At 38.3% G+C, this 19,603-nt stretch overlaps 2 protein-coding genes across 2 annotated transcripts; both read left to right on the top strand.

Moving 5' to 3' along the window:
• Window positions 1-522: 522 nt before the first annotated feature.
• LOC104105762 (bidirectional sugar transporter N3-like) lies at window positions 523-4,022 on the top strand. The gene is made up of 6 exons (XM_009614182.4): window positions 523-719; window positions 1,086-1,122; window positions 1,227-1,437; window positions 2,302-2,463; window positions 2,565-2,684; window positions 3,464-4,022. The coding sequence occupies exons 1-6, from the start codon at window positions 668-670 to the stop codon at window positions 3,824-3,826; spliced, it is 945 nt and encodes a 314-aa protein (XP_009612477.1). The 5' UTR covers window positions 523-667; the 3' UTR covers window positions 3,827-4,022.
• Window positions 4,023-6,844: 2,822 nt separating this feature from the next.
• On the top strand, window positions 6,845-7,551 carry LOC138902782 (uncharacterized). Its single transcript, XM_070190680.1, has 2 exons — window positions 6,845-6,901; window positions 6,994-7,551. The coding sequence occupies exons 1-2, from the start codon at window positions 6,845-6,847 to the stop codon at window positions 7,549-7,551; spliced, it is 615 nt and encodes a 204-aa protein (XP_070046781.1).
• Window positions 7,552-19,603: the final 12,052 nt, after the last annotated feature.

Below are 19,603 nucleotides of genomic sequence, written 5' to 3'. Positions count from 1 at the left end.
ACTAAATTATCTACTACATAACTAAATGACACACATATAACAAATGATCTATTTAAAATAGTACTTTATTGAATTGAATAAATCAAATAAACAATTATTCCATAAAGAATAAAACACAATACTATATCTAAACCGCATGATTAATAGTATATCCTAACACTTTAATATATAGCTATTAACAGTACAATAATAATTCCTAGCTAAAAGGAGGGAGCGGTGAGCCTGTCTAAGCCTAACGCATTAATTCATGGTAATTCTGTTGGTTGGACTGCATTAGGTTTAGAAGCCAAATTATGTTAATTACTTACAGTGCTAGTAAGTGGTATGATAAGAATTAATATGATTGGCACGCATTGGGAGAGCACGTGAGGCTGAGAATCCATTATTTGGGTGAATGATTTTATCGTACGCCACCTACTAAGACTCCACCTGTCATGCAACAAATATGATTGAGTTCTATGCGCAAACCACACTTTTCTGGTCCTCTCCCCATTATAAATACTTGTCTCTCCCCTTTTGCATGAAATTGTGGAATTTTAGCTATATATAAAGAGAAGAGAGAGAGCAAAAGGGGTTCTCAAGAGACCCTTAAGCCTTCTTCATTCAACAAAAGAACAAAAAGAAAAGTTAAACTTCCTTGCTTATATAATCTAACTTAACAGTCGAAATGGCCATATTTGACCTCCACCATCCATGGCTATTTGTGTTCGGAGTCTTAGGTAAGCAAAACTATGTTTCACATGTCTGTTTCATTCATTTCTAGTCTTTCCCAAATTTCATCTCATTCATTCTCTTTCATTTCTTGCTTGCTCAAAATATTGTGCAAAAACACCTTGCTCAATTTTCCTGTGACCAAACATTACTTAATTAATACTATAATTTTCACATTGCCAATTGCATGTTCTCATGAACGTTTTCCATGACAAACCTTCCCGGTGCTTGATTTTCATCCATTTTGGTTGACAACACTTGCAGTTTATTTCATCGACCAATTAAGTTGTCTAGTTCATGGCAGTAGCATCACATCCACCCACACGTATAATGAAAGCACTAACCCTTTGTATTTCTTCTGCTTTATGTTTCAGGAAACATTATTTCCATATTCGTCTTCTTAGCTCCAGTGTAAGAAATCCGCTTTGTTTTTTTTTTTTTTTTTCTAATTTAGTTTTCTTGGACAGTCACTTATTTTGAAAATTTTCACGAAAACAACTGTATTAATGTTGCAGGCCAACATTTCGCCGAATCTACAAAGAAAAATCAACCATGGGTTTTCAATCAGTCCCCTACGTGGTAGCACTGTTTTCATCCATGCTCTGGATGTATTATGCATTTATCAAGAAAAATGCCACTCTCCTCATCTCTATCAACTCCTTCGGTTGCATTGTCGAGACCATTTACATCTCCATTTTCCTTCTCTACGCATCCAAGGAGGCTAGGGTAAGTACTTCCCACCATAACTTACATTTAAAAATCTAAAAGATTTATATCCTTTTTTACCAAACTTCTAAAATCTGATGAGAATTGCTTTTATCAAAAGTGCTTTTCAAAAAAATACTTTTGATGAGAATCGGTTTGTGTTTGGCTAATTAATTTGAAAAATACTTTTGAGCAGTAATTAGTGTTTGATCAAACTTTTGAAAACTACTTTTAAGTGTATTTTTTCTCAAAAGTGCCTCTCAAAAAAGTGCTTTCGGAGAGAAACTACATTTTTCTGCTTCTCAAAATATGCTTCCGCTTCTCCTCAAAAGCTTTTTATTTTATTTTAAAAGTTTGGCCAAACATCTCAACTTTTGGTCAAAAAAGTACTTTTGGCCCCCAAAAGCACTTTTGACCCTAAAAAAAGCTGCCTAATAAGCTATTAGTGGGCATTGGGACATAAGAATTGTAAAATTCAAATTTTTTTAAAGTTAAAATGGTATTTGAAAATTAGAATTGGGTTTGGACATGAATACAATTTTAGGTTATTTTTGAATTTTTGTGAGTGATCTGAAGTGAAAATTTTGAAAAACTATTTTTTGGAGTTTTTTAAATTTCTGAAAAATTCTAAAATTAATTTTCAAGTGAAAATTAAAAATTTTATGTCAAACGCTGATTTCGGGAAAAAGTGAATTTTTTTCGATTTTTAATGGCCAAACGGGCCCTTAATAAATGAAAAAAGTTTCACCAAGACATAAATAGTAGTGCAGTTCAATTCTGTATTGCAGTCGGGCAGTTTTTTATTTTTTTCAAAATCTTGTTAAAGACTAGGAAAGTAAGAAAGTATAACATAGACTGCTAACTAGTTTGATATTTTGACGACAGAGGCAGACGGTGAAACTTTTGGTATCATTGATTGGAGGATTGTACACACTGATATTTCTCGTCACTTTGTTCCCTTTGAATGGAGCCCTTCGAGTACAAGTAGTGGGTTGGATTTGTGTAGCCGTAGCAGTGGCTGTCTTTGCTGCACCTCTTAGCATTGTGGTAAGATAGAGATGATGCACTAACATCGTTTCAAAAGTTTTCCCAGTAACTAATAAAATGAAAAAGAACTTTCTAACTCTTGTTTCTTTTTTAATTTACAGTGTCAAGTGGTTCGGACGAAGAGTGTGGAGTTCCTGCCCTTCACCCTGTCTTTCTTTCTTACATTGAGTGCTATCATGTGGTTTGGTTATGGTCTCCTTCAAAAGGACCTGTGTATTGCAGTAAGTACTTATTAAACCACATGCTAAAGTACTATGTATTCTTTAATACATTTGAACAATTAATTTTGGGTTACGTGCTGGTTAGACAACTAAAACCGACCTACTTACAAAGGCAATAAAAAAGAACCACAAATCTTGATCATGAACATGTTGTGCCTTTATGGTTTACAAATCGATATACAACATTAATTGTTCGACATAAATTGGTCACTGCAGAATTCAGCCAAACTAAAAAATCTCGTCGTATAATTCCATTTTGTCTGACATTTTTTCTTTAATTACTCCTATGATTTTTAAGCATTTTTTTGATATCACTGATTCCAAAATTATTTGTTTATCGCACTAGTTGGAGTACTAGTAATTTGTTTTTATATAAAAAAATATGCCGTCGTTACTTGTAAGTACTATTTTCTTTTACTTCTCATAAAACTAAGTTTGTCTGAATTTTCTCCAAAAGCTCCTCAAAAAAAATTTCTTTTAACAAATGATAATGAGGCATACTTTCTCATTATATGTATTTCCTCAATCCTAATTTGTGTCTCATCTGTTAAAGAAAATTATAATTCATTATTTAAAAATAATTTAACTTTAAATTTGTTATTTTACCCTCGATAAGATGATTTATAGCCACGCAAATATTTTATGACTTGTTTTAGTTGATAAATTTCAAAAAATCTTCTTTTTAATTTCATTCGTAAATAGTGCGGCATAAGTTTGAATGGGTGGGGTAAAATACCGTTGCTCTTCGAAGTCCGTCATATATTTTTAACTTTGTACAGCTGCCAAATGTATTGGGTTTCTTCCTGGGAATGATTCAGATGCTGTTGTATGGGCTATACCGTAACGTAAAGCCAGCAGCAGAATTAGAGAAAAAGGTGCCGGAGCATGTAGTAAACATCGTCGTCCTTGGAAACTCAGAACAGATACATCCTGTCAAATCCGAGAAAAATGAGGATATGATCAAGAAGCTGGATGAAGAAGTATTAGCTGCAGAAGAAAACAGGGAGAGCAGCGTAATTAGCCCACCGGTGGCAAACGACCATGAGAATGAAGAACGTGCGGGTGGCGAGCTGGCGCAAGTTAACTTGCAGCCGCAGCAGCAGTTTGAAACACCGGTGCTTGTGGTGTGTGCTGCAGCTTGAGTCTTGAATTAATCCGTTGATTATTTAACTGTTCTACTGTCTATCTGCATGTATGTTTCATTATATTGCTTTTTTCATTTATTTGTAATTCATATATTTCTCGCTACCACCTCTGATTTCCATTTCTCTGTATAAAGAGGAAAAGAGAAATTGTACGAATCGAAAGGCCGTTATATTATTTACATTCCATTCCTAATTCCACTATTTTTGTTTCTAATCTAGCGCTACAATAGAGGTTTATTTACCCTTAAAATCGGATAACAATTAAATTTGTAAGTGGTTTTAAGGATATGCAGATTTATTTGACACAAAGCAGTAAATAAAGACAAATTAAATAAATAAGGATGAAGTAAGCTCAAACCGCACGAGGAAGATGATTTAAGCCTTAGTGAAATATTTGCCCTCGATCTGGGCTCGTAACGACAAGCACTGACGAACGAAAGCAAGAGAACTAATAACAGAAAAAATAATGATATATTGCATTGGAATGTGTGTTACAATGTCCTTTATGAATTATCAGACCCCTTTATATAGTAGAGAAGTCCTACATTAGGTACAGTTCTATAAAAGGTAAAAACCTTTTGATTTACTGATTGCCGGTTCTTTATCGGTACGTGTCGAGATTTCCGCCGTAATATCCGGCCGGTCACGGATATTTCGGTCTTCCGTTGGCTATGCTGATAATATTTCTTCAAAGTCGATTGAGGTTAGGACCGATTCCGGGATCATGGCCTCGATATTCTCGAAGGCAGACGTCCTGTCTCCGGGTTCTAGCCCGGTGAGACTTGGGGTCGATATTCGGTCCTTTATTGTCATATATCGAGTCCGTCTTACCATGTTGGAGGCTAGGATGCACCACGAGCTCGATTTTAACCGTATAAAGATAGTCCTCTCGTTTTTCGGAGTGTAGAAGACGAGAAACGACATGAGCTTCTGATTCTTACTTCGATACACCGTGAAAGAAACAACAAAACAACCGAAACGTCTCGTCAGTCAAGTCTTGATGACATTAAATGCATGTCAGCCGCCATTCGGCCATTCTTGAATGTGAACCGTCGCTGAAATACTATAAATACCTCTTCCTTTGTTCATTTTAACTTTACATCCAAACCTTCTACCCTCGTACCCTTAAGATTTCAATACTTTCTAGCACTTTCACTCCGGTTATCTGAGATCCTTTGCAAGAACTCTTGTTTATATTCATCTCAAGCCAACAACTACAATCCTTCAACTTCCTTTCTTTCTCCATTTTCCTCTATTTTTTAAAGAAATGGCAAAGACTTTCAAAACCGTTCCCCAAAAGAAAACCCTCTACTTCGCGGCCGGCTACTGAGGCCGAGGAGAGAACCAGTACCGGAACCCCCTTTGAAAATGTTCATCCCAGATGATGCTTGGTCAATGCCGATTTCAAGGTTGAAAAACCTTCCTCCGCACAAGGCCGGTGTGAGGAGATCTCGAGATACATCTGCTCTATCACTGAAGAAGTCCTCCCTACGGTCCGAAAAGACTGCAACTGGGCCGATAAAGGCATAGTGATCTCTGACCCCGATATAGCCATTACCACCCATGTCGAGGGATACCAAAGTGTTTACACTTATCCCTTTACGTTGGGCCCGATGGACCTGGTCATCATAGATTTCTGTAAGAGGTACGAGTTATGCCTCGGTTAGATTCATCCTTCGCTTTGGAGGATTGTGATCCCCCTCCGGTTCTTCGTGAGCAGAATCGATAGGTGCTCGCTCACCGTCGACCATCTTCTATGCTTGTACAGTCTCAGAATCTTTCGGGGGGATTGATAAAGCTCGTGCACCAAGCTAGCAAAGCCCCGTTATCGAGTATTGATAAAGACCGGGATCGGGGCTGGCAAGGCCGTTTTGTCCGAGTGAGGACTTCGAACCTGATCCCAGCTGAGCGCATGCCATTCCCCAAGAAGTGGAATACATCATGTAAGTACAATTTTATTTTCAAAAGTCGATTTTATACTTATTTCCTTCTTTTTTATCGGTGTTTTATGGTGGTGTAGCCATCGCTCGGGTCCCGAATGCTGTCCCTCGACTCAAGGAGTGGGTTAAGGGTATCGTATCACAGATGCCCTACTCCGAGTGCTCATGGCGCAAGCTCTCGAAGGGTTGTTGGGAGGCCCGTTCCCATGGTGAGACTCCTTTCCTGAGTAAGTAATATTTGGATTCCTTTTTTATCATTAAGTCCTCACTCCCTTTACTTCTTTTTGCAGGTCTATCAAAGGATGCCGAACTGAGGGCTCCAGCCAGTAGCGAGGACTTACCTACCGAGTCCCCTGCTCCGAGACAGGTTGAAGATAAGAAAAGAAAGAGGGCTCCGAGTTCCCCGAGCTCGGAGAAAAAGAAAACAAGAAGAAGGCTGGTGCGCAAGCCAAAAGACAACACCAATGCCCAAGAACCACCTCCGGATTCGCTCTACCGGCTGAGAGACGAATCCGAAGAAGAAGAATAAGTACAAGCCGTTGTCCTGATGACCCGCGTGCCGTCGCAGCTCAAAGGGCAAGGGGCCTCTGAACCAGAGAAACGCGAGACCGACCTGCCTTAAGCTAAGGAGGCTGATGAGGAGGCTGGGGCCGAGGCTTCCCGGGATGCGGAGAGTGTCCCAAAGTAAGCCCTCGGTGTGATAGACATCACCGAATCACCCTCGTTTACTAAGTTCATATATAACGAGACCCAAACGGTGAAAGAGCGTCCCAATGAGGGTGCACGTGGAGCGGACAACCCCTTCCGCGGCTTTTTTGATGGCGTGGATTCCTTCGCCACGGAGGACGTCACCGGATTTGGTGACTTAGAGGTGCCGAGGAAGAGTCCATCTTCGGGAGCAAGCGGGTCTTCCTCAAGCCCGAAACTGATCAACCAGTTCCCAGCTCCGAGTGTGGATCTTGACCGGAAGTGATCCATAATCATCTCTGTTCCGGAGGATGCCCGGATCCTCTCCGCCCTTGTAGGGGTGGCCAGTTACCTTCGGTGCCTGGTGACCAAGGAAGACCAAGCCAAGATGAATGAGATAGATGCGCCCTACCTGTTTAACGAAGCACAACAAGCGCTAAACCAAGTAACTTCAGATATCTCTCGATGACTTCATTTTCTCCTTTTGTACTCAGATTAATCCATAGATAATCCTAACATTTTTATTTGTATTTGTAGGCCTCAGTACTTCACCATGAAAATTTACTTCGGTATCAGGACAAGTTGAACCAGCTTGAAGACGAAGTCCGAGGGCTTACTGAGAAGAGAGACACCTACAAACTCCTCAGTGAGCAACGTAAAGGAGAGGCTAAGAGCCTTCGAGCTGAGTTGGAGGTGGCTCGGAAAGAAGACGCCTACCTGGTTAAGCAGATAAACATATTTGATGTTAGTGACGATGAGCTAGACACGGTGACTAACGGTCAGAACCCGCAGGTCCAACAAAAGATCGAATGGATCGACCAATTCCGAGCCAAGATGGATGCAGTCAAGGTCGAGGCCGAAGAATGGAGAGGCAGGATGGACTGCCTGGCCTCAGAAAAGGAGACTGCCCGGGCGCAGTTGACCTCAGCAGAGGTCCAGCTTCGGGCGACAAAGGAAAAAGCCGAGGTGCAGGCCCAAGAAATTGAGGAGCTCCAGTCTCAGCTAAGCTCGGCCGTCTCTGACCGAGAAACCCTTCCCAAGGAGCTCAAAGCGGCCAAGTCAGTGGTTGAAGTGACCAAAGCTGATGCCGACTAGATGGTGGACCTGTATAAGGCCAACGCCGAGGCATTCCAGGACCGCTTAAGGGACATGGTTGAATACACGAAGTGGCAATCCCGAAGAGAGGCCCTCGAGGAGGTTCATGCTTGGGGTTTTGATGTGTCAGCCGAGATCGCGACCGCTAAGGGGTTTGAGACCGAGGCTAAGAAGTTGGCATATCTCGAGGATGAAGAAGAATCCGAGGGATCGATCGGATCCAAGGACGAAAGAGCTCTGATTCTCCTGGTGATGAGGCGAGCTCCGGTGGAGACCAAGCTGTTTAAGTACTTTGTATATTTTTCTTTGTTTTGTATTTTGCACTTTTGTACCTTTTTTGTCAATTATGACTTGTGCGCAAAATTTGGGGTTAATCGGAGTTTTTTGGTATGAATCGGCGTTGGTTTCGGAATTCGAAAGTTCATAAGTTCATTAGGCTTGAATTGATGTGCGATTCATGGTTTTAGCATTATTTGATGTGATTTGTTAGCTCTACTAAGTTTGTATGATATTCTGGGACTTGTTGGTATGTTTGGTTGAGGTCCCGGAGGCCTCGGGTGTGATTCAGACCATGTTCAGCGCAATTCGGATCATTGAGGAATAACTGAAGTTGCTGGTTTTCTCAGGTCTGGTTTTTCTTCAATGCGATCACGTGGTTTGGTCCGCGATCGCGAAGAGGTGTTTGTGTGGAATGGTGTTTTACTCTACGTGTTCGCAGAGAAAGGGAAGCGATCGTGGAAGGTTGGTTCCTAGTGAGTCGCGAACACGTGGTGAAGGCCGCATTTGCGTAGAGGAATTTGGTTGCAGTAGGTTCATGCGCAGTTGTGCTTCGCGATCGCGTGGGTGGAGAAATCATTTCTTCGCGTTCGTGTGGTGATTGACGTGGTTGCGTAGGGATAAAATTCTAGGCAGCTGAGTTGTGCTTCGCGATCACGTGGGAGTTTCCGAGATCGCGATTAAGGATAACTGGGCAGAAGATTAAGGCGAGATTTTGAGGGATTTTCAGACGAAGTGTTGGGGTAAGGATTCTTAACTTGTTTTTGATTAAATTCTACTAATCGATCATTGATTTCATCATGTAATTAGAGATTTGGGAAAAAAATGTAGAAGTTCTTATACAAAGTTTTTGGGTTTTGAAGGGCTAAATGAGGTCGGATTTGGATAATTCTTGTATTGTTGGATTTGATATCGAATGCGTATTCGGATTTTATAATTTTGGTCGGGTTCCGAGACGTGGGCCCGGGTCGACCTTTTGGATCGATTTTTCAATTCTTAGCTAAGATCATATTTCATTATTTAAATTAGTTTACTATAGTTATATTTATAGTATGCAATTATTTTGGCTAGATTCGAGCCGTTCGATGTTGGAAAATTGAGGGAAAGGCCTTCTAATTGATTGATTTGGCGTGGTTTGATGTAAGTGATTTGTCTAACCTTGTGTGGGAGAAATTTTCCTTAAGATTTGGTATTTTGGAGATAATTTGTGATATGTGAAGGCCGTGTACGCAAGGTGACGAGTGCGTACACGGGCTAAATGTTGAAATTCTGATTTGTGCTATGTAATTTCCTTTTCATGCCTTAATTGAGTTACTTTAGCACGTTATAGTCATCATATTTAGCCTAATTTTACATGTCTACTTGTCTTATCTCGTATTTGCAACTTGTATCACATGTTTAGTTGCATTACTTGCTTTTCTTGATTTCCTTATTCATTACTTAACTGTGAAAATTCTTTACTTGAAATTGCTATCCTTGAAATATCATTTATTTAGTTTTTGTGTTTTGGCTTTCGTGTTATTGTTAAAGTGCTGTTGTTATTGTTGCACGAGGTTTCTGCTGTGCGATTGTTATTGTTTGCACGAGATTTTTTCCGTGCGGTGGTTATTGTTTGCACGAGGCTTCTGTCGTGCGGTTGTTATTGTTGCACGAGGTTTTTGCCGTACCGTTGTGATTATTGATACGCATGCGATGGTATAAGGTCTGAGTATTGAAATGCATGCGGTGAGATAAAGTGGGCTTGATACGCGTGGCTAGTAGGAAAACTACTAGAAGCCATGCGGTGTGGTAAGGTGGGTTAAAACGCGGGATGCTATTTCGGGATATAATTTTCAAAAACCAAATATAAAGTCTCTCGCGGTGATATAAGGAAAGACTGTGATTTGTTTTTACGATTTGGGATTACAAGGCGGTACCTCGGGAGTGCCTTGTTGATATTCTTTATTTGCTATATTGTTTGGTTCTTGTTTTCCCTAACATGTAAAATTCTTGTTTTCCTTTCGTGTTGTATTAGCTTTTATTGATTCCGTGTTGTTATTTTCCGTAAATTCTTCATTGTTCGCTTCCCTGTCATTTTCATTATATCATTATATTTTTTGCCTTGTCTCTTATTTTCACTAGTAGGGCCTTGACCTGACCTCGTCACTACTCTACCAAGGTTAGGCGTGGCACTTACTGGGTACCGTTGTGGTGTACTCATACTATGCTTCTGCACATGTTTTTGTGCAGATCCAGGTACATCCTATCAGCCTCGATATTAGTGCACTGTGTTGCTACTTTGGAGATTTCAAGATACACCTGCTGCGTCCGCAGGCCTCGGAGTCTCCTTCTATCCTGGTTTCCTTATTTCCTTATGTTTTTAATAGACAGTGATGTATAGGATTGTTCGGCATTGTATCTAGAGCTTGTGACCTATATCTCACAAGGTTTTGGGAAATTGTACGTATTGAGCTTATAGTCTATTGATGAAATTGTTAAAGTTTTAAAATTTTATGTTTTTATTTGATGTGTCCGCATATTGTTAGGCTTACCTAGTCTTAGAGACTAGGTACCATCACGACATCCTATGAAGGAGATTTGGGGTGGTGATAATTGGGCACCATCACAGCCTATGGTGGGAATTGGGTCGTGTCATGCCGGTGGCTATATATTTCTTGCAAATTCCCATGCTTAGCCATCAATAAAGATGAAAATAATATCATGTTCCTACTCGCAATATTGTTCTTCAGGAACAAATTCGTGGCATGAACTGTCAAGTGAACTAATTAGGCTCCTCAGGACCAATGAACAAAAACCAAACTCAATAGCAAAAGACAGGAATATCTGATATGAAGGAAATACTAACCTTTTGAGTAGAACACTTAATGATCGGGATTGGATCCGATTTATATCCATAGGCTTTGGTTTACTCAACTCAACGAATAGTTAGTGTTAAGCTAATATATGAAAGTGTAAAAATTGAATGTCATGAGTCCTTTTCTACAAACCTACTTCAAGATGACTAAGCAGCAAGGGAAAATAATTTGTCGTTCATAAAGACAAAGTGATATAGTAAAACCTTTAAGCGAAACATGGAATCATTTTCATGCGTACTTTGCTAATATGAAAACGAAACAATGACGCCAAAGAATACCACTCGTTCACCCCACGTATAAAGGGTAGAAATTCATAAATATGACAATTTGGTCTTACTTATAGTGAGAACTAATGCCTTTGGACGAGGATAACTACAATAATACATCATTCAAAGTAAATGCTCAAGGCAGAATCTCGTGTTGATAACGTGTTATAAAATAAAGACTAAAAGTAAATAAATCAGAAGCAAGCACACAGAGAGACTGATCTATTATTCAACTTCAAATTGATGTACATAATGAATTTAAAGCTCCTCTATCTATAAAAGAACATAAGCAGTTGTGAGGCTTTTCAGGAAGCAACTGCAAGACTTTTCTGGAACTGCTTGTAACCTGTTTGCATTTGTCACGACCCCAAAATCCTACCTTTAGGATCGTGATGCCACCTAGCATCTAAGGCTAAGTTAGCCTAGCACATGCTGGGGTATAACAGAAATAAACAACTTAGCTATTAAATTACACTAATAAATGACATAATAAAGATGAAACATGTTAATAATCATACATCTCCAAAATCGGTAGTACGGAGTCATAAGCTCTACTGAAATACACTATAAATCTCTAAATACAACACCGTTCTGGAATTTAAATGACAGTATCGATGAAAGACAACAGAAGGTGACTCCGATACCTACGAGTGTGAACAACAGGTATACTTTGAAGTCTCCGCAACTCAAGCTCAACTCAACTCTCTACCGTCCGGCACGATCCGATGTACCTGAATCTGCATAAAAATGTGCAGAAGTGTAGTATGAGTACACCACGGTCGGTACCCAGTAAGTATCAAGACTAACCTCGGTGGAGTAGTAACTGTTGACGGCCAATTTTGAACCTCCCTTTTTAAATTAATTTATTTATACTTAATAATTTACAATAAATATTTTTAAAGTATTTTCTAGTAACAAATACTTATTTTTCACAAATTAATTAAGTATTAGTTTTTAAAATCAACCGCGTAGTATTAACATTATGTAATTGCAAATGAATTCACCTTTTTAAGATTATTAAAATAATTCTTATATATACATTACATAGGTCATATAATTAAATTGATAAATTACTGTTTAATTTCTAGTTAATTAGATTATTATTGTGAAATTAAAAATTAGTGTTACAATTTAGGAAAATAATATATTTTTATAGCTAACTAATTAAAGTAATTAGTAGTATATACAATAATTATAATTTTACCACATTTATTGAAAATTGTTAAGTTTATATAAATTAATTTCAAAAGGGAATTAAAAGACAAAGGATACAATTGCAATTCTCAAATCAAAGACAAAATGGCCATTTTAAAATTATTCATGGCCCAATTATTCAAGCCCAAACGGAATTGCACACAGTCCAAACAGCCCCATCTCTCCACTGTGGCGATCCAAGCCATCCTATTTGCACCAATCATGGCACGCCACGTCAGTCTCTAATCTCACTCACAAAACAAACACAAGCAATCCTGGCCGTTGATTCACACCATCAACGGACCAGGTTTACTCCTTCTTTTCTCATTATTTTAAACCACCGCAAGATTTTATTTGTAATCCAGCTGTCTCCGTTTTTCCTCATTAAAACCCGTTAAATTCCTAAATATCAGGACCGTTTATCCCAAATATCAACGGTCCAGATCCCTTCCCCAAACTTTAACCTCAGAGACCAACTCCCTATCTCTCAAACATTAAACAGTTTCCCCCTCACTCAGCCGGCCTAGTTTCCCAAAATGCTCTCTACTCTCCTCCTGCCCTAACCCTCCAGTCTCCAAAACCTTGCACAAAATTGTGCAAGGTCATCTCAATCAAAGCTTGAAACATTTATATGTCCCCTGCTATCCGCGAATCCTGCTATTCTTTCCCATTTTTGCCGATAGAATTCAAAAACCAAATCAAACCTTAAGACCCCAAATTGTGTTACTGAGCTCGCCTATTCTTTCCTATGTGTTTTCAAATCCATGGCATGCATGGATGAATTTCTTCAGCACCATCATCATTATTCTTGTCCAGAGGTCAAACGCAGTGACCTATGGAGATTAGGGTTTGTCCGTTGGTTCTTTGCCTTCAACGGTCGATTCCTCCTCTTAGGTAAACTCAACACTATTTTTCTCTCTGTTTCTTTCTGATTGTACTCAATCTTACTATCATCACCTACCATGCGTCACTCTCCACTACTGATTTGAATTTGTGAAGCCCTAAGAGCCTTCAATGGCACTATAAATAGAGCCTTTAATGTTCTCATCAAACACACGAAAAACACATGCCTAACACTGAAGAAAAATAACTACACTATCCTCTAAGAGTAATTCTGATCTTTTCGAAACCTAGGGTTTCTTACTGCATCTTGTTCTTTGTTTCTGAGTACTATTGCTGCTTTGAGCTTGAAGATTTTGGGTCTTAAGCATTAAGATAGATCCTCGTTTGGTCTGCTACCCTCAAAAAGGTCAGTATATTCCTCATTTTCTCTCTTTTGCTCATCTCCTAAATGCTATTAAGGTGCTAGTTATCTTCTGAGAGTTACAGTAGTTTATGATATTTGTAATTAGTATGGGAATGCTTATGTTCTGATTATGATAGTATATTGTCCACTTGTGATCATTTGTGATGCCTTTTGAGTCTTTAATTAATGATTGGTCAAGTTATTAAGTGAATCTTGATGATTTTTGTTTCTGAGTTTCAACAGTCTATATGTTTAAGTTGTAATGTGTCTTGAATGATTATTCATACCTACTTAAACTTCACAGCCTTTCATTGAGGATTCTGTAGTGATCTTTGCCTTTACAAATTGTTTCCCTATATTCTATTAGTCTTATAGTCGAGTCAATTGTTTGATAATTCTGAATAAGATGAACCTGAAAGTTCATAAGTTCATGTCCTTTAATTTAAGCATGAATATCTAAGTGCTCAGATGCTTTTCTTCCCTATACCTGTCTCTGTTAACTCTAAAGGTAGCTTCTGGGCATTCTCATCGTTGTACCTAACTGTTGGATGCATTTGTATGAAACCATCTTGTTTGAGTTAAACTGTTTTCTTTTCATGAACCTCAATTGTATATATTCTTTTAAGGTTAAGCTATCTTCCTCTTCATAAAGCAATTCATGATCATGTTTTGTTATAGTTGACCGGTGGTTGTTGTTAAGTTAAATTTGGCAGTATCATTATTTGTTTAAGACCTATAGTTATATGTTTAATTCAAAACCTTCTTGGTGTAGTACTTCCCTGTCTTTAATTATTTTAAACTACTGCTGACTTTGTGAAGCTTACGTAGGACTTAGTTATTCTTTTATAATCAAGTAAAAATTTTTTAGAAGCTGGAGCATGACTACTTCACATTTAGATACTAAGCTAGACTATATGTCTGAGTTAAACTTGTTTTGATACAATACTTCCTTTATCTGTAACTCCCTCTCTTCATGACAACTTGATCCTGTAATGTTCAAAGCTCCCTATCTATATGAAGTTACCACCTCACATGAAGTGTTCATATATCTGACTGAATACTGTATGTTCCTGTTTAATTCCTGAATTCATGCATTGTCCTTAACCACCCCATTCCTTTCTTTATTATCAATCAAAAACTGATCCTTAACCTTATGAGGTCTTTTTTGATACTGTCTGAACATGATGGCTTGTTTAAGGACAATATTTTTAAGGATATGACTCTGTTGACCCCTTAGGGATCCCATGTTCAAACTTGTGAACTTGTAATCATGTTGAGAGTTTAATCCTATTTTTGATATCTTCTATAAAAGTGGCCAGTCATAATTGTTTTGCCTGAATCTTTATTGATGACCCTTAAATTGCTAGGAAGTATTATCAACCCATGTATGTGCTAGAAGCAAGCCAATCAGTTCATAGTTGGTTTGCCAGAGACAGGAGCATATGTATCTTTGTGTTGTTGCATATATGAACCTTGTATATCTTGCCTTCCCTTTGAGTGTGCTCTTCTCTAATGATCAGACCTTTAACAATATGCTTTAGTGTTTCTGCTCCTCTTCTGTGTGTGTTCGAAAGTCAGACCTTTAAATTCACTTGATATGTATTCTTTTATTTTGTATTAAATGTAGACTGTGTTCTTATGTTAGGAGGAAAAGTATATTTTTGTGGTAGGTAATGCTATAGAATTTACTTTACATTGAAAGAGCCTCATTGGCATTTAAACCTATAAGAAAAATATGTTGTTAGTGGTTAAGGGTATTTGGGAGTGGAGTTTTACTCTAGGTTGGGCTGCCCTCCCTGGTACAAGCATTGCCCTAGGCCTTGAGTCCCTCGGGAACTTTGAAGTGTCAGGGGATTCAAAGGGGGCATCGACCTTGAGTAGAACTTCCTACTTAGCCCTTAACTCATTGACACATTTGATTCTTTAGAGATTTAGGGTTTAATGACAACAAAAGGCTTTCAATGTGAATTATTTGCCAAGTATAACTACCAAATTAGTATAACTTCCCATAGTATTTGGATATTGATAGTCTTGTTCCACTCGTTTACTTATATACATTTCATACATGGTTTAATATGTTGAATATATAGAGGGTGTGTGTCTAATGACTTTTCTCTCTTTTTTTGGGCATGTATATCATTTGGGCCTCCTGAGTTCTTAAGGAACTTAGGCCCAAGTCCCAACCTTGTCACATGTTTCTGGAGAGTCCAGTCAGCGGTAGCCGTATCTCTCAATTGATGGGCCTACCTTCTTGATGCCCAATCACCAAAGTCTAGTCTTCTTTCCCTCATTTCCTTCATTATTATTTATTGCTTCCTTAATCTAGTTTACTGCTTCATTACTTTCACCTACTTTTTTGTCGTTTTATTATATTTTGTTATCATGTATTTAACACTCATATATTAGATCACGTATTTTATCTTCATGCTTTAATATCATATGAAACATAGGCAATATTTAAATAATATAGGATTTAAAAGGAATTAGTTAGTAACTAATCCTCATTTCGCTAATTCTGATCTTCCCGCATCATTATAAGCTCATCGCTCACTTAACTTTTCTTAAAGACTTCTGAAGCCCAGATTTAGTCAAAACAACACCCCGTTTTCAGAAAGAAAAATCAGAAAAGAATCGCCGGTCTTACTAATAAGAGGTAAATCAGATTTTTGTAAAATAGTGAAGCACTGTCGCCTCAAATGAATTTTCAAAGATCGGTCCTCTTCAAAATTTAAAATCAAGGTACATTTAGGTTCACTTTCTTACAAACATCTTTCAGAGTTATATATACATCTATTCCCTAAGTCAACTGTTTTCATAACTTAAACTCTTTTACAAGCCCTATAAAAAATAGACTACTTTCAGAACTCTTTTAACCTATCTCTATACTCTCTTATAATTTCACATCCCTCTTAAGTCATACATCCCTTTTATATACCCTCCCTTAGATATATCTAGTAAGCCGTACTTTAATGGTAATTAAACATAGTATAAATAATTGATCCCTTAAAATTAGTCTAAGTCCTATGGAGCTGCCTCGGGTAGATCTTAAGGGGTGCCTAACACCTTCTCCTTAGAAGAACAAGAATCCTTACCTATAATCTCACCGATTAGCAGACCAAAAAAAAAATGACTTAGTAATTAAATAGGTACCCAATTATACCTTTAAATATTAGGTGGCGACTCTCTTCATCAACAATAGAGAAATCACAATTTGAATCTTGTTTTGACTAGTGCAAAATAGGGTGCAACAGTGACGAGGTTTAAGTCAAGACACTCACTAATCAAATAAACTGCGCAGGATATCAATATAAAGCTAACAACGGAAATCAAAACAAATAAATGGCAAAAAAGAGTAATCATGCGATAAAACAGTAAAATAATCAAAGCACAAATAAAATACAAGTGGAAGTAATTAAGAGAAAAAATTGACAGTTCCAATCATTAAACTGTTCCGATACCAGATTTACGACAAGAATCACCTCGAGGTACCACACCTCATATTCACAAATCATGAGTCACAATCACGAATCATATACACATGGCACCTCGTGCCCACATTAACAATCACCTTCGCACGACAGAGGCCACGTTCCACAGTATAAGTCACACTCGCAAGACAAAGACCTCGTGCCTCAACAAATACCACAACTGCACAACAAAGACCTAATGCCTCAACAAGTACCACAACCGCACGACAATGACCTCATGCCACAACATATACCCCAACAGTGTCAGTTATCAATAATACGTTCAAGAGAAATTTATCGAGAATCAAATAAAGTAATGTATGCCAATAACTTCCTTTTTATTTCATTTCGTTATATTACCAACAACTTCAAAGAATATGAGGTAACAACTCCACGTAGGTGAATTTACCTTGGCAACCAAATTAGCAAGTAAATGACAGAGACACAGATAAGCACATTGGAAACAATACAACAAAACACGTAAAAATGCATGGCATACACAAGAAGTCATACCACTATGCAAACCTTATTAATAAAATGCCCCCAAGCCATCATATATGATCCCCACATAGACCCTCTTGTCTCGCTATGTGTGCAAAAATAAAGTAAATGCCCTCAACAAATCCACGTTTGTCAAAATCACAACAACACAACATACCAACAATTGTCATCAAGACATCAACTCACAAATCTGCCAACGCAATGCACAAGGACAATCAATAAGGGAAAGCGGATGGGTGTTCAACATATAACATGAATTCAGCTAGCCCATATAGCAACAATTTCACAAACGCCCAACTTGGCCAATTAAGGAAATAAAATCCAAAAACATGATATCTAACATGGAATATGAACTCAAATAAACATCCACAATAGGAAACATGTGGTGTACAAATTTCTCAATCAAAACAAGACAATAAGAGCAACCTCGGGTCAAGTATGTTCATGAAGCACATATACGCCCGTGTACACACTTGTCACCTCGTGAATACTTCGATTGCACATAGCACAATTAAGCCAAAACCTAAGGGGTAGTTCCCCCACACAAAGTTAGGCAAGATACTTATCGCTAAAGCACTCAATCAATACTCTACAAATGCCTTTCCTCTAAAATTTATCTCTTCTCGGCTCAAATCTAACCAAAATTGACTTAATTACATTAAATACTGCAAGAGAAACCAATTTCAATTAATAGACCTTTACATAATTTCAAAAAAGTCAACAAAAGTCAATCCCAGGCCCGCATGGTCAAAACCCAAATCAGAGGATAGATCTTGACAACCCATAGCCCTACGAGTCCAAATATATGTTTGGTTTTCCAATTCAAGTCCAATTTGGCTCTCAAATCTCAATTTTTTATTTTTTAAAACATAGTCAAAAATCCTCATAAGTTCTCTTCAAATCTCATGATTTAGATGTTACATCTCATAAATAATCATGTCATATAATAAAAACTGAATCAAAATTACTTACCCAATAGTTCGGTATGAAAATCTCTCCTCAAAATCGCCTCCCACTGACTCTAGGACTCAAAAATGTGATAAATGAAACTAAGTCCCGAAATACCCAGCTATATGTTCAACTGCTGATGTCGCATTAGCGACCTTGGGTTCACAAATGCGAACATCGCAAATGCAACCCTTGGCTGGCAAATGCAGGAGCTGACCACCCAGGCAACGTCGCAAATGCGACTATCACCTCGCCAAAGCGAGGTCTGCCATTATCGCACATGCGGTACTGTGATCGCAAATGCGAACTCCCCATTCCCATGTGCCCATCGCCAATGCGATCAATGAGTTCGCAAATGCGAAATCTCCAGCCCCAGGCCACCTCGCAAATGCGTTCCCTCCTCCCAAATGTGAGTTCCACAAATGCGATCAAAATCTCAAATTTACGAGACCTGCAATATCAACCCAAAAACCAGAAAACTGGAACTCACTCAAAACTCTCCAAAATGCGTCCAAAACTCACTCGAGCCCCCGGGGCTCCACACCAAGCATCCGCACAAGTATATAACCACCATACAAACTTGCTTGCGCGCTCAAAGCACCAAAATAACATCCAAAATTACGAATCAGATACCAAAACACATGAAAATCACAAAGAACATCAAGAATTGCTAGAAATGCAACCATACGTTCGATTCCTATCAAATCAACACGGAATGACGCCAAACTTTTCAGACAAGTTCCAAAAAATAAAACGGACCAATTCCAAGTTCTGAAGCCAAAATCCGAACCCGATAGACAATAAGTCAACCCATGGAAAAACTTAGAAAAATTCTAAACCTTCAAATTGCCAACTTTTGCCAAAAAGTGCTAAATCAACCTAGGAACATCCGAATCGAATTCCAAGCATATGGTTAAGTCCAAAATTATCATCCAGAACTAATAGAACTATCAAAACTCCGATTCGAGATCAAATATTCAAAAAGTCAAACTTGATCTACCATTCCAGCTTTAAGCTTAAAAAATGAGAATCATCCTTCTAATTCAATCCCGAAGCGATTGAAAATCGAAACTGACCATACACATAAATCATAATATATAATATGAAGCAACTCAATACCATGAACCAGCAAACGGAATGCTAATGCTCAAGACGACCGGTGATCCCATGTCACCCCAATCCACATAATCCCGACAATGCCATCTCGACTGAAGATTATTCCTTCCACCCATACCGATAAGCCTTAGACGAAAATTTCAACATCCAAGCATCCCCCAAAGACCCAATTCTTACATAAAC

Source organism: Nicotiana tomentosiformis, chromosome 12, assembly GCF_000390325.3.
Source record: "Nicotiana tomentosiformis chromosome 12, ASM39032v3, whole genome shotgun sequence".
Taxonomy (NCBI): Eukaryota; Viridiplantae; Streptophyta; class Magnoliopsida; order Solanales; family Solanaceae; genus Nicotiana; species Nicotiana tomentosiformis.
This window is presented reverse-complemented; position numbering and strand designations above follow the sequence as displayed.